Genomic DNA, 26,429 nt, shown 5'->3' on the forward strand with positions numbered 1-26,429 from the left:
CCTTGTCAGCTCGCAAGCTGGACATTCACACTTAATTAGTAAAACGCGTAAGCTTTAAATGCTGCCCCAAATGCTGCTGGCTGCCGCCTACTGAACGCAAAAAGGGGCGTTATCCACTGCTGGCAACTTAATTACTTTAATGAGTCCGCAGTGCGTTTTTAGAAAAAAGAGCAGAGATGCATGGCAAAGCAATCATTTCATTCAAATCTCAAAGGATTACAGCCTGCACTGGCGAAAAACAAAACAAAACACAAATAAAAGAACTGAAACTTTGCTTGTATAGAAGTTTATGTTTTATATTTTCTTCACACACCAAAGCTACGGTGAAGCTTGCGGACAATGGTCTATGTGGAAACCTAACATTGTGGTCAGCCGCTTTGTCTGTGTTGAGAGCTCTTCACTGCGATGACACGCGAAGGCGTCAACGCCCATCAATGTCACCGCACACAATTGCAAATTGATGGAGAGCTGTTGGCCATAATGGGGCGGTGATCAGGCCTCAAATGTCTTCTGTCCCGGCAGAGTGTGGGGTGGGGTGTGTGCACAATTAATTGATGCGACAGCTAACTTGACTCAATTCGACCCCACCACACAATCGTCTGGAGCTTTGGCATTCTTGGCTTAGTGTGCAAGCAGCGCGAGAGAGCAATTTCATTAGCAAGAGCTCTCAGCCAGTGAAATCAAAATTTAATTTATGCTGACATTGAAGTGTCTACGGGGCAATTAAATCGACAAGGGGCGTGTCAAGTGAACACTCAAAAGGGCCACGCTTCCTTATCGCGCCGCCGCTCGGCGTTGATGAAGTGGGCAACCGAATGAATTCCTAACACATTGATGGGCTTAACATGGAAGAGCTTTCGCTTTTTGGGGGCACACAGCATGCCAAGCGTTCAAGACTTTATGATTAGTATACTGATTAGCCTTGTGCAAAATTTAAATGAGATTAAACCAACTCTTAGCAGCAAAAGAATACAAACTGTAAGTTGCTCTTAAATCGGTAACGGAAATAATAATAATTGAATGCCTGCCCATGACATATTTCATGCTTTTCTCTCTCTCTCTTTTTGCATTTAATTGAATTTTTTGTTTGAAGCGACAAGCAGCAAAGAATATTATGAAAATATATATTTTGCCGCAGTGCAACACAGAAGCCATGTAAGCTATGAAAAGTTATTATTGATGTTGTTGACACATGTCCTGGCAACGGTCGGCTTTCAGTTCTGGGCTCGACCAGCAAAGATTTCAGAAGAGTTCCCTCGATATTGTTGTTTGCCAAAACCTGACAAAAAGTCAGACATACATATGTATGTATAAATATTTATTTGTATTATATGTATATGTTGCAGATGAACTTTTTTTGACATTTCCTATGTGCATGTCCTTTTTTTGGATATGCGTCGCTGTGTATGCTCTGGTACATTTTATTTCATTTGCTGCACGGTTTAGAGAGCCTGGCAGTGCAACATCGGGCTGCAGCAGCAACTGTCGCTGCGGTTGCAACTGCTGTGTGTGTGCCCAAGGGTGCAGCTTGGTTTGGCAGCTAGCACATGTGGAATTATGTCCTCTGATGCATGATGGCTTAAATAGATTAGCCAAAAAGGATTTGCAGCTGACCAGCAAAGAAATAAATAAAATGCCACATTGCCACAAACCGTGGCACACAAAAAAGCTGTTGCGCACTTTTGGCGCGGCAACAATTCAACAAGCTCTGCGAACAGTTCATTGCGCTAAAGATTTCCAAACGTTGCCAACAAATGTGGCAACATCAAACGAAGCCACAGGGGTTGACAGCATGCCACATGCCGCGCTCTGCACTCATGCATGTGCAACACATCAAAGTAATCAAAAGCGCCCACCTCAACCCCAACCCCAAGCCCCAACCAGCAACAATTTGGCCAATCAATCAACGATAAGCAGCCACAAAAACCAAGCAAATCAAAGTCTGTCTAGCAGACAGACTTCCATGCACCATAAATAGAGTTTCCAAAGCATTTGCCAATTTGCAAATGAACATTGTCTGCAAAGCGTTAAAGTTACGAGAGAGCTGCCAGCACTTCTGGCCAATTGACCAGCCACAAATTATCATTCGCACAAATTTCAGAGCAAAGAACTCCAGACTGTAAATATATGCACGCCAAGGCGGCCCACGCCCACCTACACTATCGTATCCTATCCATTGTCTGACAAGCTCTCGACCACTTTCAGCAGCACAAAGGTCGCCTAACACCTCATCCGTCAGTTATATCGTTGAACAGCATGAGGAATGCTTTGACTTGGGGCCACCTGTCTGCTTCTGCTTGCTTGGTATGCGCTTTAATGAAAACGATTTTTCGGTGTCCTGCAATTATTACAAACTCACACTGAATGAAATTATTATATTATTGCAAATGCAAAGCCAAGTATTACTTTTATTCCATTTTGCGCACAATAAAATACAAATCTTTAATGAATAATAAATGAGATATATAATAAGATTGATTGAGTTTTGTTCATCGCTTTTAATCATTATCTTGTCGTTTTATTTTTTATTGACTCAAATAATGCTCCGCCTTTTTCTTCAGTGTAACTGGCAAGCAAACGAGTTTCGAAGAATTTTTGTCAGTTTCATTAAATTCCATTTGCTGAATGACCAGTGTAAGATTGCCTTTGGTTTAATCAATTGAGCTAAAATTGCTCTTTTTGTTCTACCCCGAGGAGCAGCATCAATTTACCTTGAGCTGATGACGACGACGACGACGACAGCAACAAGCGCTCATACATTAAATCCGAGCTGGCTGTGTGGCTGAGAACTGCCGAGCTGCCATTTCCTGGGTCAAGTGCAAAGTTAAACAAAAACGCTTTGCAGCTGTAGAGACAGTAGCTGAGCTGAATTTATGCGCCTGGTTCAAGTCCACATTGTTTTACTTCTTGTTGCATGCTGTTGTTGCTGCTCTGTTGGCATAACTGTGCGTCTCTCTGGCTAAAGAAGTCCGTGGCAAAGTATGCACAAATATTCACATTACGCAGCACAAAAATGAGCGCACAATAGAGGCGGAGAGTGAAAGAGAAAGGGAGAGAGAGCTTGATATTCAAGTGGCAGCCGCTTTGCCAGCAACGAGCCAAGGATGTCAAGTCAAAAAAGAAACTAATTTTATAAGATGGTGTCAACTGCATCTCCAGCTCAACCCCCCGCCCCACTTGTGCACTTGTCTTCAAGTGCATTGCTCTCTCTATCTAACTATCTATCTCTTTCCCTTGTCAGTGCCACTGACCACGATTAGGCGCTGCTACTTAAACTGCTCTATGCAGTTAGCCTGGCTCAAGGCTCAAGTTGCTGTAATGTCAAATATAAAATATGAAAGCCTTTGTGCGCTCTCAGGTACAGTAGCAAAGCAGTTAATTAAAGCACATAAAAAAGGTTAATCAAAACTTTGGCATTGCTTTGTTTTTGTCGCAGTCACTCCATTTTATTTGTTACGCGCTGATTTTAGCCACCATGCGCATCATGTAAATAGAACTAGCTTAACTAAAAACAATGTTTGTTTTGTCTCTGGTATCTCTGGTCTTACCCATCAAATTGACCGAGGCGGTTGTCTGGAATTATTAATGAGTGAGCATGTTAACCGCAAATTAATTGGCTACGGTCAGACTACGCAGCGTTGCGGAAAGTTGAGCGAAACTTTGCCACGTCGATTGATTGATTCGCTGGAATTTCAGCAGCTCGCAGGTGCTTTGGACGCTTTGGGAATTGAAAGCGAAAACTTGACTTGCTGATTGCTTCAATTAAAGCGTGCCAACACTTGAAATTTTATTTACATTTTAATTATAGGCACGTCTTAGAAAAGTAGCAGCCCCATGTGAATTTGATTAACAATAATTAAACTTTGTTAAATTACAATTATTCAATTGTCTCGCCCGCTGGCTTTGTCTATTATTAATTACCGCTATTAATTTGTATTATTTGTCTATTCATCTCAGTCTTGGCTGTCAACCCTATAATATATTAGGCTAGCCTTTGCCTTTGCAGCCTGAAACTTTCCAATCATGAATCATTAAACTATGCGATGCGCCTGGATCAACTTTGTCTAAGACAACAGAAAGTCTGTTTGTGTGTGTGTGTACGCAAATTAAAAGTTTGTGCAAACTATTTCGATACAAAACTTGTAGGCAGCGGTCAGAGTGCGCTGATAAACTTGTGGCTTCTATTATTTTTTGGGTACAACGCTTTAATATTCAAGATTCACATGCGCATAAACAAAATGACAAAAAGAGCCTTGGCAAATGGAAATAAACGATAAAGCTTTAAGCTGCCTATTGCGACAAACATAACTATTTGTGTGTTTGTGCTTTGGCAAGGATATTTGTTAAATTTAACAATAAGCTCGATGAAGCGACAGCGTACAAAATATTGTCTATTGTATAGAAAGTTGTTGCTTTTAGTTTATTGCGACTTAGGCCTTTTTTGTTTATGTACTGGCCTCTGAACAATTTGTTATGGTTTTATTAAGTCCAGCATAATACAATCCACACCCCCCAGAGCTTTAAACTTAAACGAAATTATTTTGTGCAAAAAGTCCGAGAAGAGTTGCTAACGCAAAGGGAATTCCATTTGCCACAGGGCAAAGTAACAAATTTAGACTGAGCGCACATTGCGTTTAGTTTTATTTTTATTAAATACAAACCAGGCAAAAGCAGCAGCTAACATTAAATTAGTGTAAAAACTAATAAGCGTGGGTATACTATACAAATAACCTTGTTGGAAGTGAGAGAATAATTATTTCGTATAAATAAAATAGATTATGCAACAGGTGGAAGCCATAACGAATATATATTCGTGATCAGCAAGACAAACTAAGTCCGTCTGTAATATAAACTCAGACACTAAAGAGTTTGAGACATCAATAAATAAGCAGTTTTGAGAAAGGTTATAACGTAGCCGTAGATATCCTGCTAAAGTGTATTTTGGTATTCATGTGCACACTGCTGTCTGTCGCTGGCGAACTCTAAAATTGCTGCCAAATTTATTTACAATAAAACTTGCATGAGTCTGCACAGTGCTTAAACCTGTTTGCCATTATTACATAAGAATAAAAGAACAGTAACACTTAATAGTATTAAACTAAGGCGCTTTTAAAGTATACCCAGCAGGCAATCGTAAGCTCTTGGCACCTGTGGAACATTGCCGGAGCACCCAAAGGCAACAAATCAGCATATACACAAATTAAATACTTACATATGTACATGTATATATGTATGCATGTCCTGCAAGGTTGCACTGCTTTTGTTGTTATGCTTTTTTTTTTTGCTTAATATTTATTTTTATTTTTACGAACTAACCCTGCAGTTTGCCGTGCCCAAAACTTTAGCGGTTGAATGACTTCAACGAGCGTATGGCATACTTTGTGCCACACACACATGCACATATATAGACATAAGTGTGCGTAATGGCGGCTTGTATGTTTACTTGTTGGTGCTACTGCTGCGACTTGCTGCGCCATTGTTTCTTCACACAATATTTATGTTATGGTTACAAGGTTTTGTAGACACACATTTGTGGCAAGTTGCGTACGTGTGTGTGTGTGTGTGTATGTGTGTGTCCATGGCAGGTGGCTTGGCGTTCTGCTTTTATGGCCTACAAGCAAACTGAACGCAACTCAACTGCGCGCAATTCAATGCCGGAAGTATGGCAGTTGCCCTGAAAGGTTCCTTGGAGCCTAAAAGCTTTGCCAAAATGTTCGCCATAAGTCAGGCAAATCGTTTATTAATTGCCTGACGTCCACTCTTATGGGGCCAATTTCAAGCAAGCGATTTCCGATTCTCATACACACACACACACACAGAAAAATGCTTAAAGCAAAATTATAAAACATTTATAGCCCTTCGCACGGGTTCAAAGCAACAAAGTCCTTTCGCTCAATAGACATGCTTTGAGCCTTCAAATTCTTTTTAGTTATAATAACTACTTAGAACAAATTGCCTGTGTGGCTTAACTGGTTGGTAAAGGACTACTCTGGGTTAGAAACTTATGTGCCGTAAGTGAACCAAGCTATGTTTGTTCTTTCAATTAAGAGTGATATTCGCTGATATCTTCTATTGAGATGACACTTAGTTTATTTGGATATCAGCATTTATTTGGAAGAGCTAAGTAAATTAACATACGAAATGGGATGACAGTTAAAACATTGCAGTGTAGTTTACAGCACTGTTCGATAACAATAGTCGCAGCTCTGGGCACATTTGCTATTTGACAAATAATTTGTCAAGTCAGTTAACAAATTTAGCTATGGCCACGAACAAACCACAAGAAGAGCTCAAGCACAAGAAGAAGAGTTACTTGCCGTAAGTTGGGCTTGCACAGTCTCTAATTATTGTTAACTTTGCTATGTCTTTAACAGCAACATTGTATATAAAAATGAGCTGCCCGTTCCTGAGGACGGCTGTAAGTTTCTGCCTTGTGGCAAAACGCTCATGGATTATACAGAGGAGCCAGTATCTTTTCCTGAACTGGAAATGAAATTCAAATACGAGTTCAACGGCTTTCAGTCGCTCTTTGATTTGGATCTAGTAAATCTGGATGGCTATAAGCAGAATCCATCTGCGGGCATGCAAGCCGAAGATGCTGCCTTACTCGCTGATATACAGGCATTGCATCTGGAGGACACCAAGCCAAAACAAGAGCAGCAAAGCACAGCTGTTGCTGCTGCTGTTGTAGAAAGCGCTGCAGTAGCAGCTGCTGCAGCTGCTCCAGACCCAGCGAAGGCTGCAACTGAGTGGCTGCTGAGAGAAAAAGAAAAACAAATTATAGAGCATACTTTTATGGGTATAAAACATAAACTAGCGTCTTACGGCGCTATGAACGGAAAAGGCAAAGCGATTGCTGTGCAGTCCATTTTGCCAAACAGCGAACGCGCTGGACAGCAGATTGCACACTTACAGTTCGATGCCATGCCACATGCCACTTTGCTGAAGCACTGTGGTACTCAAATGATCAGTTTTAAAGCAAAGTCTGATCATTTGCTGAATGAGTACCACAAGACACATGGTAAGAGATGGCAATGTCGGGCTTTCATCTCAGATGAGCGCTACAAAGAGGAGCCTATCGCAAGCAATGGCGAGTCAGAGGATCGTTTAATGCTGTGGGAAAAGGACGACATTATGTATTATCAAAAGGTCTGTCAGCACTCAAAGTTCACCAAGAAGCAAGCTCATCCACAGGGCAATGTAAACTTGCTGGTAAGTAAATGCGCAATTGATAATTTTCTGTTGACAATTTTGAATTTTACAGCATGTAAGCCGTCCCCAAAAAAAATAGCATTAAAAGACTTGCTGACAGTCTAATTGAGGCAGTTGAATAAAAAACATTATTTGCGTAAAGTTAAATGTTTTTATTTACTTATTCTTTGTCATAAGACACTTTTGGGTATTCCGCTTTTACTGATTCAGTTACGTTAATTTAGTCTGCATGCAAATGTCTTAAATTAAGCCTTCTTGACCAACTTTCGTTTGCTTCATTTACAGTTTTTAGTCCAGCTCAAATTCCCTAGTATAATTTTAATTATGCATGCTGAATACTTTCGCCTTATTCTTTTTTTCTGGCATAGCATTTCTCGCATTCATATTTTAAGCGTCCGCACTCAAAACAGAAGCAACAAGAAAATAAGCATAGACTTCGAGTGAGCTACGCGTAATTTTAAAATAATACAAATTTAAAGACCGCAACGCAAAAATTGCGATAGAGAGGGCAAAATGGCAGAAAAAATTGGCCAACAAAGTATAAAATTAAAATGGCAACGCCGAAGCCGAAGCTGAAGCTAAAGCCAGAGCATGAGCATGAGAAGATGAAAATGCAGCTAAAAATTGCAATTTAATTAATGAAATGCGTCTGACGTCGCCGACTGCTAAAATATGCGATAAGTCGGCCAGAGCGCCAGAGCGGAGAGAAGGAGCTCGGCTGGGTCCACCCGTGTGCAAAAGCAAACTGGCAAAATATGTGGCCAAAGTGCGTCAGCTGGCGTAGAAATATATACATACATACATAGAAAAGCGAATAAAATTACAAAAACATAAAAACAACAGCAAAGTTGAAGAAAAACAGCCACAAATTCGCCGCGTACCAACGCTGCAAATTACTAGAGAAGCAAATTAACCAAATTAGCCAAACTGTAAATTAGCAGTCTTTCGTCTGCCAGTCGACAGTTAATTAATAAAGTTTCGCGTTATTAGTGCACTGCATTTTTCATGGCCAACAAGCAGCGTGCTGTGATTTTAAATGTTAACCAGAGAGTGAAAATATATTTTGTAAATTGAGAAACATAAATTGTTCAACAAAAAACAAATTGCAGATGAATTTATGCTCTGCAAAAATAGCATACCTTAAAAAAGGTATTTAATTTCATTAATCGACAAAATAAAGTACACAAATATATATTATTTTAACTTTAAGCAAAGTGAACAAATTTCTTTAAGCATGACCAAAGGAAAAAGTATTTATTTATGTTTGTTGAATTCAAAACAAAAAGATTCAAGTCTATTTTTTTAAGTGGAACTATGCATACTTCATTTTTATATTCTTTGTATATTATAGAAATATAATAAAACTTGAAATTGGACGCGCATAAGGCTTAAAAATGTTTGTTACATGTATAACTCACGCTTATCCTTGTACAGTGTAAGACAATAGTAGAGCTATCTGAGAATCTCCGCTGTGTCCGCAGTGCGTTTGTCTGGAGGCCATTTTCTTAGGCTTTAATGGTCATTCCCTGCCGGGCTCTCTAGCTGCTGCCGTCTGGGCAATTTAATTTCGTTTTGTAGTTTTTAAGCTGTTGGCAGTGAAACTTTTCGCCGCAGCGACTTGCTTAGTAGGTTGGCCAACTTAAACCTGCCTGCTTGCTCTATTTTTTTTTACCACTGTCTTGCTTTATTTTTTCATTTTTTGCTGGCCCGAAGCGAGTGTAAATTATATGCGCAAGTTTTGGGCGGATAAACTTTAGTCGACAGTTGGGAGACTCGCTTTAATTTATCGCAAAGTATTTCTTTATTAAGTATACGTATATGGTTGTGGGTGCGAGTCCGTCTGTGTGCATAAATGTTCATAGTACCTTCCATATGTATGTACATATCGTATATTTTGCTTTAGGTTGTCACTGGGCCAACGCCAAGCAGCGAGCAAAGCAGCAAAACAAATAAAAACATGGCAATATCCTGGCACACAGGACGCAGAATTTACAGTGCAATTCCAAACACACACAATTGACCTAATTTTACAGCTTTGCATACGTGTGTGTGTGTGTGAGTTTGTTTTCTTTTTTTTTTAGCAGTCGTTCCTGCTGCGGCCAAACTAATGGTCGCCGTTTAACTTAGTTGCTGCCGCAGGATATATAGGTATGCCATGCAGGATGAGCAACGCTTTGCGCACGCATCCTTGCGGATGTGCTTGATCAGCCCAATGTTATGCAGACTGGTGCTAAATTGAAACACGCATTTGAAACTAATATCATTTTTATTTGCACTCAAACTTTGTTACAATTGCCAACTAAAGTTATTTAAGCACAAACTTAATTGGCTGTAACCTGCGGCTAGGCACATGCCAACACAAAACTTAAGTGGCCAATTTAGAAATTATGTGCAAGTGGCTGTTGAAGTAGGCAAAAGGCTGGTTGGCAACATCTTTTAATTAGAATTAATCAAAACTTGAAGATTTTGCAAAATACAGCAGCAAACAAAATTTGCACAAGTGCTAACTTTACAAAATATTCACACACACACACAAACACATATACGAGTAACATCGCAAAACTATTAATTTGAAGAGCCTGTGCTGCCTGCCACGCCCGCTTGCTGCCTCGCTGTCTCTCTTTTATTGCATTCAATTAGGCGCGTTCACCAAGTTTTGAACTTTTACTTTCCTCATTTTTTTTAGGGGGGGGTTTGGCCCATTTTTCTTGTTCACACTTTGTGGACCGCACTAAGTTGACCGACATAAATTTTATTAATTAGTTGGAAAATGTTGCTACACGCATTGCACTCGGGCTGTGCAACATTTTCTTGCTCATGCTGTCACTCCCTTGCTCCTCGTTCATTAGCTTAATATTTATGAAGGTTCTTACGGCAAATTGCAAGATAACGCCAAGAGTTTTAATCCGAGTGCACGCCTCAACAAGGATATGCTTAAATAGCTGCTGTTTGGCCAATATTTCATGTTGGCAACCTTGCCACAACTCAAATGCCTTAGCCGAAAACAAAAACAGCAGCAACAACTTTCAGAAACTTTAAGCTCCAGACATCAGCGCGAGATAAACAAACAAAGTTGGCAAGGCGTGCCGCCCGCTGTTATTCGATTCAAGGCCAGAACAGCCATAAGCCCAAAATAGGAAACGTGTTTCGTCATTGACAAATTCCATCCTCGAAAAAGGAGCAAAGGCAGTAAACCTACTGCAAAAGTGGGAATAAATCAATTGAAAATTATTAATGAATTATTTATGAGATGAACAGACTCCCAAGCAGAAGCGTGGAGAAAGGCATAACCGCAACCGCAAGCCCCAGCATCCCAATAGACGCAGCCGCAAAACAAAAACAAAAATTATACAGAAAAACAATGAAAAAGGCAAAAGAAATAGAGTCGAACTAGTAGAGGCCAAGAGAAATAACTGTAGAAAAATGACACTGGAGACTAATAAAACAAGATTATTGCGGTATAACCGCACACAGACGCCACAAAACTAAGCTGCATTGGCGATGGACATGGCCCGTAAAGAGCAACAGAGAGAGAGAGAAAGAGAGGGCGAGAAAGCGGGAGAAAGAGAAGACGAAGCGCCAGCAGTTAGACAATGAGCAAGCCATAAATCACGAACCGCAGAATGCCACACAGAATAAAACCGCGTGCAGCACAAATTGCACTTGTGTGCAACACACACACACATAGACAAGTATGTATTCTCATAAGAGCATTGAGTACTTTACGTGTGTGTGTGTGCGTAATAATTATGCCAACACGAAGACTATCGAGCAGAGCTCATTGAGAACACTGCAGTATGCCAGCGGTTGGCAATAACAATATTGCCACACACACACACACACAGACACAGACATAAGTGCAACTTGCAGAAACAAGCTGTCAGCCACAGATAGAGATACAAATAAAGATGCTAATAAGAAAGAGATAACGCGAGCACTCGCATAGCCACTCAATCAGTATATGGATATCTCAGACAGATAACTCTTAAGGTAATGCACATAAAACCATAAATAACAAGCATCTGTTTAGCAGAGAAAAGCTATAAATAATATGCATATTACACAAGCAGGGGTTGAAAATGCATTTCACATTTATTTTCAGCACAAATATATTAATTATTATTTACGTGAGTGCAGTGGCAAAAACAAATTTGCACAGCACAAAATTTACACTTTACACATTTTTATTTATTCACTGCCATAAGTTTATTGTTCAACTGGCAACTACTTACAGCGAAGAGCTTCAAAAATAGTAAAAATAAGTTATAGGTAGTTAAATTGAGTTAATAACGCGCCAAGCAGCACAGAAAACAAACTTTTACCTTACTGTTGCAGTTTAACAACATCTGCAACTTCTAAAATAAAATTAACACAAATTGTTGCTTTCGAATATTTCTAGTTTAATAGACGGCGCAATTAATCAGGCTACTAATCAAAATTTAAAAGTTTCGTTACGTTTGAATTGCTTTGTGCTTAGCAACACTTTTACTTTGTGCACTAAGTGTCATCCTAGCATATTTACTAGGGCTACCACACTCACTCATTCATACACGCATACATTTGTGAAGAAAGCTTAGCAGTTGAACGAGTTTCTATTTCAAGAAGTCTAGGCAAAGAAGTAAACTTTGCCGACTTTAAGTATAGAATGCAGTATAGAATATGCGCACTTACCGTTACGTGTTGGCCATGGTAGCGCTTGTTGTTGCTGCATTATGTTAAAAACTAACGCAGTCGTTATAAAAATAACTGCTTGCAAAGTTGACGCCGCCCTGGCGCTTCGTTGTTGATGCCACTTTGAATTGCGCTTACTGCTGCTCCTTGCGTTGGTGGCTGCTTCTAGGCTCCTTGTTGCTGTTGCTCCTGCTTCTGCTGCTGCTGCGACGTCGACGTTAGCAGCATCCGTTGTGTTACGTGTGGCCTTTGCGCTGTCGTCGACGTCGCAGCATTGCGGGCGCGCACATAAATTGAAATTGAAATTATGTTTATGTTCTAATTGTTGTTGCTGCTGCTGTTCTCGTTGCTGTTGCTTAACAATTGCAATTGCTGCAGGCATTCAGCGATAGTTAATAGCTTCCGCCAGTGGAAGAGTTTTTCTTATTTGCAATTGGCTGCCTTCTTGCTATTTATAGTTGCTGCCCGCGCCAGCAATTCACATTGCTGCTGTCGACACTAGCAACTGTTGATATTGAAAGCTTGAAAGTTATCATTTTAACACACTTCACTTTATAGCTGTCCTTGATGTTAATGTTTTTCTTGTTTATTAAGGAACAAAGCTAAAGTCAAAAGAAAAATCAAGCAATTGTTACTCTTGATGTTGCTGTTGTTGTTGTTGCTGTTGTTGCCCAGTGGCTTGAAGGGGAACGCTGAACAATATCGCAGTTGCTGTTGTTTTCGCCCTCTCACTGTTTGTGGCGCAGTTTTGCATACCTGACCCTGTCGCTTTGCGGCATTTGTCAGGTACTTTGTAGCCCACCTGCTGCTCACTCCTCTCACTCTCTCTTTTTTCACTCAGTTACAAATTTTGTTGTTTTGTTCAAGTGGATTCCTTCTCTTTTATTACGTAACTTTCGCTCATTTCCTTTACTAATTTAATAGCAGTCGCTAGCGCTAGCCATTGGCCATCTTCATTGCTCTTAACTTTTTCTTGTAAGTTCTCAGTTTGCCCACACTTTCGTGTTAAGCCGAACTTGTTTGTTTAGCTCTGCCCTTTGTTTGTATTGGCCAAGGACTTGTTTTTATTGTATTGTGCTTTTATCCTTTAATCCTTATCGCCTTTTACATGATTGCGAGTAAAAAATAGCGCAAACAATGCGGTGTTCACACAAGATTTTTTACCTGCCGCCAACTTTTTCTAAGGCTTAAAATGTTGATAAATGATTAACTATCTATCACTGTCTGAGTTCGAACAGCTACTCGCAGCTGTATATAAACTAGTTTAAAAATGTATTATTCTGAGATATTTTAAATGCTTTAACGAGATAGAAACTTTTATTTTATATGCTCTACGACTTGCCTAGCGTAATAAAACATGTATCAATTAATAAAAACACACATAAATAAGAAACTTTTAGACGTGAGCTTATCTAAGTATATAAATCTTTCAGGCAGTTGGGCAACAAAATCAAAAACAAAGCTTTATAAAATATGCTCGTAAAATTAAAACATTTTTTGTCGTCACTAAAGATAGCAGTTGCAGCAACATTTTTTAATATAAATATTTAACGTTTACTTTTTATTAGCCTTGTGCATGTCTTTGTGTGTGTTTGAATGTGTTTCCGCGTATGTGTGTGGGTGTGTGTGTGTGTGCTTGTAACCACAATGACAGACTGCGAGAACAGAAGCCTTGTCAGACACGCCACCTATGACGTCCTTTATAGCTAAGCGGCTTGCCACACAGAACGTTTGTTAGAATTTTCTTTTCTTTTCTTTGAGCGTGTGTGTGTGTGAGTATGAGTGTGCCTGTGTGTGTGTGCTTGCGTGTGTCGTAGTATGTGTTTACATAGCTTTTATCAGGCGCGTGTTTATGAATTATTAGGCAGAGCATATATTATGCCCGCTTGCACGTTAATGCGCTGAATGCTTAAATATTAAGCATACGCAATGTGTGATTAGTCCATTGCGTTATCATATCGGATTGAGAAGAAAGCATCGAATTATTAATATGGCTTTGTGAGTAGTCAGCTGGACAAAGAGCAATCCATATTGAAAATCTCTTCATTAACAGCCTTTGTGTCTGCACTTTGCCTTTGGCTAATTAAGTGGGCTTTCTTCAAAATGTGTGTGGTGAGCACGTGTGAGTCTATCTCTCTCTGTGCGCTGCTGCCAAGGCAACCAATTAAATTAAAGCGCTGTAGCTTTAAGCTACAGCCAACAGCATGTGGCGTTAAAACACTGCATTACATTATTAATTCATCCGTAAGCTGCTGACTTCAAGGACTTGCCATACATTCTATAAGAGTTTTATATTTGGCCTTTTAATTTTACTTTTTTTATTTTTATTTGTTGCTTTTGAAGTAGTTGATGTTCGACACAAGACGTCGACGTCGTATGCTTGAAGGACGTTTAATATATCTGCCCGCCTCTACAACATTCATTGAGCTGTTTGATTGATTTTGGCCAGCTCGGCCCCTAGGCCCTCAGAGGTAGCCCAGGTAACCAAGTGTCAAACGTGAGCCGAGCCGCGTCAACGGAATCCTGTTGCCTTTGTGCTCGCGACGACATTTCATTTCAAGGCTGAAAGCCAACTGAAAGTAGCTACAGTAACGTGTACTCTTCTTCTTAACATTCCACTCGCAAGTATTTTATTTGCAAAAATGTTTTACAAATATGCAGAGCTCACCCCGCAGCCAACCGAACAAGCTACAATTGTTCTATACTAATTTAAAATTTTCTTTTAAATTTGGCTTCAGCATCATTTGAAATCTTTAATTAATAATTTAACCAGTGTATTTCCATAATCAAATAAATGTGCTCTTGAGGTATTCGCAAATAAAAAATACGAATATATAAGTTAAGTTTAATTAAAAGCAAAACTTGCCACAAATTTATTTCTATAGACCAATCATGTTGCAACGCTGGTTTGCCGCAAAGGCAATGCAGACACCGATTTTCGCGTAATTTCTCTCTAGCCGAGTGTACAGATTGAATTGCCAGTTGACCGTTTACCAGCTGACCACAAGGACACTTTCGTTATGCATGCACACCCTGCCCTGCACCCTGCTCTCAGCATGTGTGCTGCGGCTTATGCATGATGGCACATAAATCACACGATTGGCAGCTGCAGATCCACACACATGTATCCATGTATATGAGCTGGGGCACATGAGCGAGGAGTGGAGTGTGAGCTTGGCTATTTATTTTGACACTTTTATGGCCACGCACGAGTGGACAAATGATGAGTCGATGTGATGGGTGCGCATTAGCTGCTTAATTTCATGCTTAATCTGTTGCCAGTGTCAGCTGTCAACTGTTTACATTTGTTTAACTACGCAATAGAGGTCTGTAGGTCTGTCTCGCACAACAATTTGTCAAGAATCGCGTAATTGCGGTTACTTGTTCGGGCATTAACTATGCAAAAATCCTTGTCACATTTTCTTCTCTCAAAATTGACAATTGCGTGTGTGGGGCACATTCATGGAATGTCTGTTGGCAATTGACACAAATTGTTACCGCTGATATTTGTTGTTGTTTTTGTTGTTGTTGTTGATATTGTTGTTGACGGGCTTACGCGCTGCGGCAACCGATGCAACTACATGCTACATTGATGGGTTGCATTGAAAATGTTGATGGCATACACAATACAATTGACAAACGACAAGTTCATGAATATTTAAATGTCTATTGTTGCTATTGCAGTCGCTGGAGCGCTGCTTGACGGCGCCACCTTTCCGTTTGGCTTGTTATCACTCGGACACTCGGTCAACGCACACACAGAGAGAAACTCACAAACATAAACATATGACGCTTACGTATGTGTCCTGCCTCAACTTAATTCTCATTAGGACTCGAAACACTCGCGCTTTCCGTATATCACTTAATCCTGGCTGGATACATGACAGGCACTACCGCAGCGCCTGAATGCCGAAAGTAGACTGACGTACATTCGGTCGGTCGGCTGCGCGACACTACTAAAGCACTTGCCCACCAAGCGACACTCAGCACCAAGCGCCGCCATGCCCAAAGGACGAAACCAACAACAGCAGCACGAAGCCTATTCCGAATTATTTAACAGTGCCATATAAAACGGGGTAGAATTTAACAGCTCTGTTCAGTTAAACTGTTGCTGCTGCAGCATAGTGAATATCCTTTTACTAGAAGAACATTAAAACATTTGTTGTCTTTTGTATTTTTTTTGTATTTGCATTGACTAATAATACATAATAATGTATCAAATTGTTAACATTTAATTATTTATTGAAAGAAGCAACATTTTCATGTCAGGATTCTTTACATTTCAATGAATAAGAAAGTAAAAACTAAGGAAAATTTAGGCTGTGACTCATGAGAGTCCAAGCGCATAATTCCTGTTTATTGCGAATTGGAAAAATAAACGATGCATATTTATCATTAACATGAAGGCAGGCTGAAAATAAACATTAATAAGAAATTTAAAGATATATGTATTAAATTATAGTTAATTGCCTACCTTACAGTTTGCATTTGAAATATATTTGTGCCCTTGGGGAAGCAGATGGCTTCCCCTTTGGTAATTTTAGTTCCAATGTTCTAAAATGTAAAAAATTTCCTGGACAATCAGTACCGCTTAGAAGCTAATTTCTTAAGCTAAATTAAATTAAAAATATTTAAGTAAAGCAGAGATTTCTTAAATATAAAAAACTTTAATAAATTTCATTGACATATTCATTAAATGAGCTTAGGAATGGTTGCCAAAATGCAAAGGAATTTAAATTCCTATATTTAAATGATCCTATGCTCTCAATTGGACAGTTTTTAGTTTCCAAGTTCTAAAATGCCCAAGAGTTATTTTGTAGACATTTTTAGATATCCTTCTGTTAAAAAGAACCAAAAGTATTTTTACTACTCCTCAAATTGAACTAAAACGTCCTTTGTTTTGCCTAATCTTATTGTTTATATGAAAAATTGAAATGTGAAAATTTCCGAAATATCAAGAGAATAATGAAGCTATTGTCGGTGTCAGTTGGTTGCTCTAGCTCGTTTAGTCTCTGAGTTCTTGTAGTTCATATAAACAGATTCCACAAAACCTATTTTTAAAAAAATAGTCTTAAAATTTAAGCCAATTAGCAAACAAGTTTTATTTAAAATGCTGCAGTTTTAAAATTCTCAATTGACTTGATCTAATTATTTTTTATAAATACACTTTTCTTAATGGCAATAACTTTATAAAATTATATATGGACATGCATAATTATATTATAAGTAACTATTTATTGCCTAGAATCAATAGCATCATGCGATAAAGTAGTTTATATAATGCAATAAGGCATCTACTGACATTAAAACAAATATAACTAGTTGTATAACTACATACATTCATTTTTATGGATGTGTGTATATGTGTGTGCATTGACATTAACAATCTCAAGGTAAGGCTTATTTATCTATACTTTCACTGCCTAGCTTTCTCTTTCTCGCACTCTATCTCACACTGTCTGTGCACTTGGATTGCATAGCTTGGTGGGTCTACCTGTCAGTCTTCTCAACGTTTGCACATCAATTATTTTACAAGCATCGCGTTGAGTAAGCTTTTTATGGATGCCAAGCGTAGAACACACACACACACACATGCATAAATGTAGTGTGCAAAAAACTATGCAAATAAATAGAGCTGCGAATCAGCGAACCAAAAACTAGCAACAGCAATGGCAGACATAACGGTAACCAACAGTTGCAGTTAGGTTTGCAGCAGCGGCAGCAGCAATGGAACTTTTAACACTCGCGTCAATGTCAAAATTGACAATCTCAACGAAAACTAATAAAAACAAAATCAAATTAAAAGGGTGGAGAGCATTTGTTGGAGGAATTTTTTGGCAGACACTCATAAATTTCATGCGAAGGAAAATCAGAGAGCGGCTGTGTCACAGCTAATACATAAAATAACGCACATTGGGATTCTCGATTTGCAGATATGGCCAACAATGGGGCAAAAGGCAAACGCAAACAAAAGAAAAAGTGAAATTTTTGGCGCGCATTTCAAATGCACAAACAAAACAAACAAAAAATGTAAAACAAATCGGGAGCTCGACACAAAAGTCGCTGGAAATTTATTCAGTCAGCGTCGAAGTTCATTTGAGTGTCATAAATCAGTTGCCCGCACACACATAGAGTAGAGCAAAAAGCGCAAATGGCAACCAGTTTGGATTTGAAAAAGAGCGATTGGGGGTATGATGGCGTCGGCGTGTCGGGTTCCATATAAATGACAACTTTCGACTATTGGGCTGCCAATGCACGTACTAACTACGAACTGCAGCTTGTGGCGCGACTCAGCCGCATCGAAGCGCCGTCAAAGCTGTGGCAAGCTTATTTGTGCAACAGCAGCTGCACTACAAGCAGAAAATAAAAAAAAATGTGAAAAGTACATTTCAGAAATGTCTGCGAGTGGCAAATGTCAGGAGAAATCCTGTTAAGCACACACAGTGACAGACTCTCGTGCTTTTTCCACTTTCTAAAACATTTCGCGTTGCAAATCAATTTGAATAACACGAACAACTTAAGCGACCATCGATTGGCGAGCACGACGAGGAATGTGATTGCTTTCAAAACTGACAAGCTACTGGCAAATTATGGCCAACAAGCCAGAAAATTTAGTTTATTTAGGCAATTTGCACTGGCGTAAAAGAAATGTTGGTTGAGGTGACTAAGATTTAAATAGCTGATTTCCCATCGAGTTACTTCTGCCATGAAGATTGACAGAGTTGACTCCTTGCTGCACTTAAATTCGAATGCCTTAAGAGCACTTAAATGGTTAAATTCTGTGCCTGCTCATCATAAAGCTTAAAATGCAGATGATTAACAAATATACTAATTTACTAGCAATTAACTAATCTTATGTAGAATGCCAGTAAATCAAATATGCGGCGAGTAGTATCAGTTGTGGTCCCTTTTGTATAGAAAGCTAGTAAGCCTTTGATGGTAAATTTCGACTAAAAACTTTTTGTTTACAATTTACCCTTGATAACTACAGAGGCTTGGTTTACACGAAACTGATTATTATCTGATTATTTGGGAGATATGTCATAGGTTTTTTAATAGCTGCATACACTCCTTCTTGAATTAACTCTCTCATGTTCTACTCGTAACTGACTTTTATTACTCTGATCCAAGGAACTTACATTTTTTAATCTAAGCTTATATGGAAAAACAACAATAGAGGAAAATACTTTTATATTTTTGTATATAATAGAATGTAAATTAATTGTTAAATTGTTAGTTAAAATAAAACTGCAATTACTTTCATCAAATACTTTCTCTCTAGATGCATTTGAGCTCATTGAGTGGCCCAAAAGTATTATATAGGTAATTTGATTTAGCAATATGTAGAAAGCTGGTGCATGTCCCACAGCTGTGGGCTGCAAATGAAGCACTAAATCTGGAAGTGTCAAGCACAGTAACTGAACAGGAGCACAATATGCAAAAGGACGCGTGGCGAGCAGCTTTTATGTGCTTGCTTTTGTTTATGAGAATCTGTCGCTTTTTTTTTTGTGTTGCTTTGTTATTGTTATTGTTGTTGCAGTTGTTGTTGTGCATTTTTGTAAAGCTTAATTTTTTGTTTACATTGCGGCCACATTTGTTGTGGATGTGGACGCGTATGGGCCGAGCCTAGCCCATTTGCATTTGCATAACTAAAACGGCGCGAGATGTTTCCATTTAACCCACTGAGCTCGTTTCCAGCCGCCAGAAACAAAACCACAGCACATACAACACGATGGAGGTGGCTCACATGTGTGGGTGTGTGTGTGTGTGTGTCTGTCTGTGTGTGAATGGCTGCTGGTGTGTTCGCAAGTGGGCTTGGCTTGGCGTGGCGTGCACACGCTTTTAAATGCTTAAAAAAGCATACAAACAATGCCAGCCAAGCAGCCAGCCAGCCAGCCAACCAGCGAGTTTACAGTTAACAGTTTACACCTGGCATTTTACACCTGGCGGCAGCCGGCAACGGCAACAGCAACAGCGACCTCGATCTGAATGGATGTTGCTGTTGCTGCTGCTGAAACCGGACCTGGAGCACTTGATGTTACTGCTCTTGCCGTTTATTGTCGGTGTTTGCTGCTTGTTAGCACAACAAACGAAATATTTGTTTGCGGAAATCATCAGCATCATCATCTCATATCCGTTATGAGTTTAGTTTAGTGGCTGCTGCTTCAGCGAGGCAAACAACCGGCCATCATCAGCAACAGCAGCAGCAGCAGCAGCATCACCAGCGAGGCGACAAACTGGAGCTGCCAACAAGCGGCAGCTCATGTGCTAAGCACTTTTTCTTCAAACTCTTCTTGTTGTTGTTATTAGTTGTTGTCGTTGTTGCTGTTTGCGCATTTTTCATATAATTTCGCTTGGCTCAGCTCAAGGCTCTCTTAGCTTGAAGCTTCCGGTCTTGGCGTTGAATTGTGTTTACCGTTTGTATTATTGCTATGCAACAACTCGTGGCGTGGAGTGAGTGGCATGCATTCCGCTTATGCTCAGCAAAGTGGCAGCTGTCAATGGTCAGAAGCATTCCATTCCGGCAAGCGTCTAGTACTTGAGTCAAGCCTTGCAATGCAATCTTTACCTGCAGGTAACGTTTCATGCATTTACTTTCGTTGTGCAATGCACTTGCGTCCAACAGTGCGTATGCGGAATTTAGCTATTCGATTGGCACTTGAGTGAAAGTGAATGCATTTCAAAAGCGTTTGTAATATTTTTGTTTAACAATGCAATAAACTAAAAAATCAATAATTTCAATGAAATTAAATTCATAAAATAATACAAATATTTGTTTCTAATCGAACTAAATTAAATTCCAGCCTCAATTTGAAGAACTAATGGCCAAGTGGACTGCATGCACCTGAAATTGAGAATGTTTTTATACTAATATGAGTGTGAGGGCTTGCGCAGATTGAGTCTGATGTTTAGCTTTCAATTTATTTATTAAAGTCACATAAGCTTACATGAACTACAAATATGTCTAGCAGCTAATGAGCTAAACAGCTGCATGGGCATAAGCCAGGAAGGTGAGACATATTTGGCGTATTCAATGTATTGTGGGAGGGTGGGGCGGCGTGGTGGGTGGTGCGCTCGATTGGACACAAACTAACAAGAAGCGAAAAGTGAACGCAAATTGCCAATTATTTCAAGAAAGTGCACGCATTTGCTTATTTATGGCACGAACAAAACTTTGATATATTTATGACAATCTATTGTCGCCCCCACTCTCACTCCTACGCTCCGCTCCCTTGATATACACACAGAGATACCTGTAGCATTGGTCAAAGGGCGCAGCAGTCAACAAATGCTGCAGCTACTGGCTGGGGTGCTTTGGTAGTGAGGTAGTTGCCTCAAATTGTTGTACGTGCCGTAGCTGAATTTAATGTGGCCTGGCATGACAACAATTTATGCGATGCCAGAGCGCGTAACTGAGCTGAGCTGAGCGGGCACAGAGCCGGCAATCTGCCAGCCATATGCATGGCAAATAATTCGCATAGCTGCGCCAAAAAAATAAAAGTAAAAAGAGAGAACTTTCGTTTCAAGGTGCAGCGTGTGTGTGCTCCAGGGATGGGACTTAACGGGAATCATATTTTTTGTTGGTTCGACTGGCAGTTTATAAGCATTTAAGCGGCTTTACTCGCCGTTTGACTTATCGCATTGTCATCAATTTGGTTAAGTAGATTTCAGAGAGAGACTGCTACGCCAGCCAGGCAGCTAACGAAAATGTTTATTGCTCCACAAACATTGGCATGCCACCATGAGAGAGACGACTTTTGGGGGCCTTGGACTTGGAGCTGGGTTCGTTGATTGAAAATTTGCACGCTCCATTGAACTCATAGAAGGACATATAATTATTGCATTGATTGAAAATTTCAGCTGAGCGCGGGGCAAGGTGGCAAGCGGGAAACTCTGGCTGAGAAGAGTTTTGCTTCCTGAGCAAAAACTGTTGTTGAGAGCCAGGCCAGGAGGCCTGAGGCCTGGAGCTGCCCATGCTTACATAATCAATCACGTTTTATCAGGATAATTGTTTGCCGGCTTTCGTTCTCGTTGCGTAAATTGAGTTGCCTTGCCTGTGTGTGGGTGGTGGGCGGTGGGCTAATCGCCCCGTCAAGTCAATATCATTTCCAATGCTTATTATATGCGCTCAATTTCCTTTGTATATATGCACGCCCATGCGTGTGTGTGAGTATCTTGCAGGCATCCTTTTCACACACACACACACACACACACACACACACGAGAGTGCATAAGTAAATTATAATTCAGCGACTTGCGACCGTTTAAAACAAGATATTATTTACAAAGCCCAAATACACACAAAGGATTGTACTCAAAGCACTAAGAACAGTGTAAATACCATAAGCCCAAATGTCTGAATAATTTTCAATAGCTTACATTTTTAATTAATTAGCCCAAATGCAATTCGAGTTGACAAATATATTTGGTTGTTAAGCAATTTCGTATTAAATTCTTAAATTCAACTTTTATTTACAAATTTATTTTAATCGAGTGTCAACTTTGACTTTTTTCTTTTATGGCGAGCAGCCAAAACTTTTCGTAAAGAATAGGGGAGCAAACCAATAAAAAATCATAGCGCATTGTCGACCACTCAAGCTCAGTTCAGCAAATAATGGATTTTGGCCACTACCTGGGAATGCAAATGGAACGCGCCATGGCAATAAAACATTCTCAAGAGTCAGAGCAACTGCAAGAAATTATATATTTTGTGTTTGCTTTTGGTTTCTTAAACATTTCAAACTCAGATTTAATAGTGCACATAAAGCTCAGCAAAGTATTTAACTCATTTAAATCAATTACAATGTAAGTATGTTCAAATAATATTTTCATATCCAAGCGTTTACTGTACTTGCATATGAAAGACGAGCTGGAACAGTTTTCGTTGAATAAATATACTTCATAAGCAATTTGAGTGTATCCCAAAGCGATAAAGAGAGCGAGAGAGCTTAAGCAAAATGCAGACATAATTCTTATAGTACCGACGATTTGATGCCCTACCAAACTGTAGACAGAGAAATTACTATAAACTATATAAAAGCAAAACATACCCATTTGATAATAATTAGTAATTGTTAGCATAAACATCATAACAGCTATTTTACAAAATAATTTAATTGATTACTAATAGAATTGGAAATTTAATAGCAATGAAGCAAAGCAAATGAGCTTTGGTAAGGGTATATATAAATGTATACAAATAGAGCGTTTTTTTTTTATTGTGAAGTCTGCATTTTCAAATTGTGAGATTTTTGTTTACGAGTCAGTCTCTGAAATAGTGCGATCCAGAAAACACGTGTGATCAGATACATAGCTTAAAAGCAAAACAACTTGTGAGATTAATACAAACTTTATAAAACTAGCAAATAAATTAATAGCAATATTTATTAGATTATTATAGTGCCACTCAAAATGACTTCAAGCATAACAAGCTCAACAGAGTCGGATGGAATTGAGGTAGCATCGATGGGTCTACCAGCAATGGATAATTTGTCCACAAGCTTCTGGGCTCGACAGTCGTCTGTTGAAATATTCTCCTCAGATTCGGAAGCTGAGCGCTCTTTGAACGATCCTGATGATAGCAGCAGTGTCGTTTCCCAAAGATCTGGAATGACTGATGCTGGAAGTCAAATGCAGCAACTGCAACTTAACAACTCCTGCAAAGAAAGAAGACGCACTAGAGCAGCTGCAAACAGAGCTGCTGAAACCATTAACAAACGCAACTGGACGGAGGCACAAAATCGCGGGACCAAGACAAGCAAAAAGAGTCAAGTATATGCCTGCCATGTGGTCGGGTGTGAAGCTTGGCTTCATCTCCACTGCCAGAGCGGCGCCTCTGACAGCCTTTCAAATGGCCAAACTAAAGGCAGCAATTCTAGAAACAACGCTGACCTGCATTACGCCTGGCTTTAGGCCGCGGTTTGCAGGCTGTGTACCGCGCCAGTTGTGGATGCTGCTCATCTGCGTGGACAACAATGCTGCGGACTGGGTAAGGAGCAACTTTGGGCAAATCAAAGCCAACAGCTCGCTGGACATTGAACTCTTGGAGGAGCAACAGTTCCCACAGGCGCATCTCATTCGTGGCTACTTCCACAACAGCTTGCATTTGTCCAACGAGACGCTACTGGGCTATATAGAAGCTCAAAATGAAATCTCCACCAGGCAGTGGAGGGTTGTGCGACGCACAGTGGAAGGCGCCATGCTACATGCTGCTATTCTGGTGGATGAGGAGTCCTTGGTGACGCTGACCAGGTGGGCAGGCAAAATATGGTACTGCTTTGGCAGAACTAAGCTTATACTACGAAACTCTTTTCTCAAAAACAAAGCAGCTAATGAAACATTTAATCAGTCGCTTCCGAATTCTCATTAATGCTGTTCCATATAGCAAATTCTTTTTTATGAATTCCTTAATTAAATATTAAGCTAATGTTAAGGCCAAGCAAAATAATGTTGTATGAAAAATACTTTAACTTAAAATGTATGCCATGCTTCAGCTTTTATATAAACTTTTATACGCCACCTTATTACGCATTTATCTATAAAAAGTTTTTATTAAAAACTTATCTTTGCAATATGTAAATATGTCGATAGTTGTTTTACCTGGTTGAAGTTTAACTGAAGCGTAGGATGTGCTTAGAGCCACGAACTTGCAAATGTGAGCACAAGTATAAAGTTTGAACAAAGCACTTTCGATTTATCAAAGTGAACACGAATTTCATCGAATATTCAAATAAGCATATGAAACTATAATGGTAAGCTACAAAAACTTTGCATATAAATAATAATAATAAAATAAAAGGTAAAATAATCCGAATAACATAAATTCTCAATTGGTTGTACAATATTCTTCAATTATTTTAGGCAGTCGAGCGAAGCTGAAAATAATTTATTATTAGGTCACCATTAATCTAATCAGCAGCGATTAAAAAACTAATCATTTAACAGATATCATTTAAACAACAGTATATAAGCTCCGCGACTAGCTTATGCTTTTGATATCTGTGCAACGTTCTTTAGCTGCAATTCTTAACGCTGTGTCAGGGGAAATGGCAACCATCATTTGGCGCTCAGTGGTCATTATGGCTTACTTAGCCCATGATTTTCACAGCTTGTTTTATCATCAACTCAACATGTATAGACACACATACTCACACTCACATGCAAACAAAGTCATTTGTGTATTTTTGCCAAGCAAACAAAATACGTTGAACAAAAGCCATAAACGTTCTCGGATTTGAAGTAAGAAAATGTAGTTCCAAGCTCGTTTGTTGAATTGAAATTACCTAATTTAGCAGATAATTTGGCAACAAATTGTTTCCACTTAGACAGTTAGATACATACTACAAATAAACATAATTAGCCTGCATTGGTTTTTGCTTTGGCTCCAAAATTACAACAGACTTTATTGTGTTTTTAAAACAGAGGCACCAGCATCTGTATTAATATTAAAACTCTAATGCTCAACTAGTTTTAAATATTGTACAATTTTTAGTTTAGCGTTGACTGCTCGACATTAAACAAATAAAACAAATTACTCTTATAACAATAATGTTTTTCCACTCTTGCTTTTATTTTCAATTATTTTAATTGTCAGTTGAAAAGTTTTAAAACAAGAGCTGGCGTAAATCAAATAAATGGAAGCCGACAATCAAGTGTGAGAGTGAAGCTTTTAAATGTTGCCATTTAATTTAATTGCATGTCATAATGATTCCGCCAACTTAAATCTTATCAACCCCAAATTACGAGTGTGTCTGTCTGCCTGTCTGTCTGTCTGTCAGTGTGGTGTGAAAAAAGGAGAGAAACTAACACGTTTATGTGTGAATGAGGACTGGTCCGAGCTGCCATCCTGTTAATGATGTTTGCAACTTTCTGTTAGATAGGTCACACCTACACACCCACACACACACACACACTTACACCTTTAGCATCCAATTAGCGGCAAAACGCGCTGAGCAGCCATTTTTTTACAGGTACCCATCTCTGTCTAACTTTGTCTGTAACAAGCACTCGCAACGCAACATTTTCTCTCCTTTCATTTATTTTTTTCCTATGCCATGCAAACGCAACTCAAATGTTTCACCGGGTTAGTATGTTCCAACTCACATATACATATGTATGCATGTATGCGTAGCCATCCAACTTTTGTAGCAGCATGATGGCAATGGACTATGCACAAACAACGCCAAACGTCCCACAAACAAAATTTTTGAAAAATGGCTACATTTTAACTTTTGAACGTTGCTTCCTACTCACTTTTTTCCTATACACTTTGGCCTTAAAGCAAACGGAAAAAAGGTATCTTCAAGATGCAGAAGAAATGCGTACAATCAGGTCCACAATATAGAAAACTTTTGCCTAGATCCGCGGCACATGTCAGCCATAGCTTTCATAGATTGGCAAAGTGTATTTGAAAGTCGGTTGGTTTCGAAAGTTTTGCTGGTTTTTCTAATGAAGTCATTGCTGTTACTGTAAATTGGTATAAATGCGCTTGCAATTCTATAGAACATCATTCACAAAGACATACAAATAAAAGTGAAAACAATTAA

General features: G+C 39.3%; 3 protein-coding genes across 3 annotated transcripts in view; 2 read left to right on the plus strand and 1 right to left on the minus strand.

The window, feature by feature from the left end:
• LOC117134852 (serum response factor homolog A-like) overlaps positions 1-15,779 on the minus strand; it is a 23,800-nt gene extending 8,021 nt beyond the window's left edge. Inside the window, exons 1-2 of the mRNA XM_033294050.1 lie at positions 15,681-15,779; positions 11,884-12,485 (exon numbers count right to left, since the gene is read on the minus strand). Of these exons, the coding sequence (XP_033149941.1) occupies positions 11,884-12,265 (382 nt within the window). The 5' untranslated portion in view covers positions 12,266-12,485; positions 15,681-15,779. The remainder of the gene's footprint in view (positions 1-11,883; positions 12,486-15,680) is intronic.
• On the plus strand, positions 6,187-7,350 carry LOC108596886. The gene is made up of 3 exons (XM_017983071.2): positions 6,187-6,318; positions 6,375-7,212; positions 7,265-7,350. The coding sequence occupies exons 1-3, from the start codon at positions 6,263-6,265 to the stop codon at positions 7,289-7,291; spliced, it is 921 nt and encodes a 306-aa protein (XP_017838560.2). The 5' UTR covers positions 6,187-6,262; the 3' UTR covers positions 7,292-7,350.
• Positions 15,780-23,379: 7,600 nt separating the features above from the next.
• LOC108608308 lies at positions 23,380-24,315 on the plus strand. The gene has a single exon (XM_033293221.1). The coding sequence runs from the start codon at positions 23,501-23,503 to the stop codon at positions 24,251-24,253; it is 753 nt and encodes a 250-aa protein (XP_033149112.1). The 5' UTR covers positions 23,380-23,500; the 3' UTR covers positions 24,254-24,315.
• Positions 24,316-26,429: the final 2,114 nt, after the last annotated feature.

This window comes from Drosophila busckii, chromosome 2L (assembly GCF_011750605.1).
Source record: "Drosophila busckii strain San Diego stock center, stock number 13000-0081.31 chromosome 2L, ASM1175060v1, whole genome shotgun sequence".
NCBI lineage: Eukaryota > Metazoa > Arthropoda > Insecta > Diptera > Drosophilidae > Drosophila > Drosophila busckii.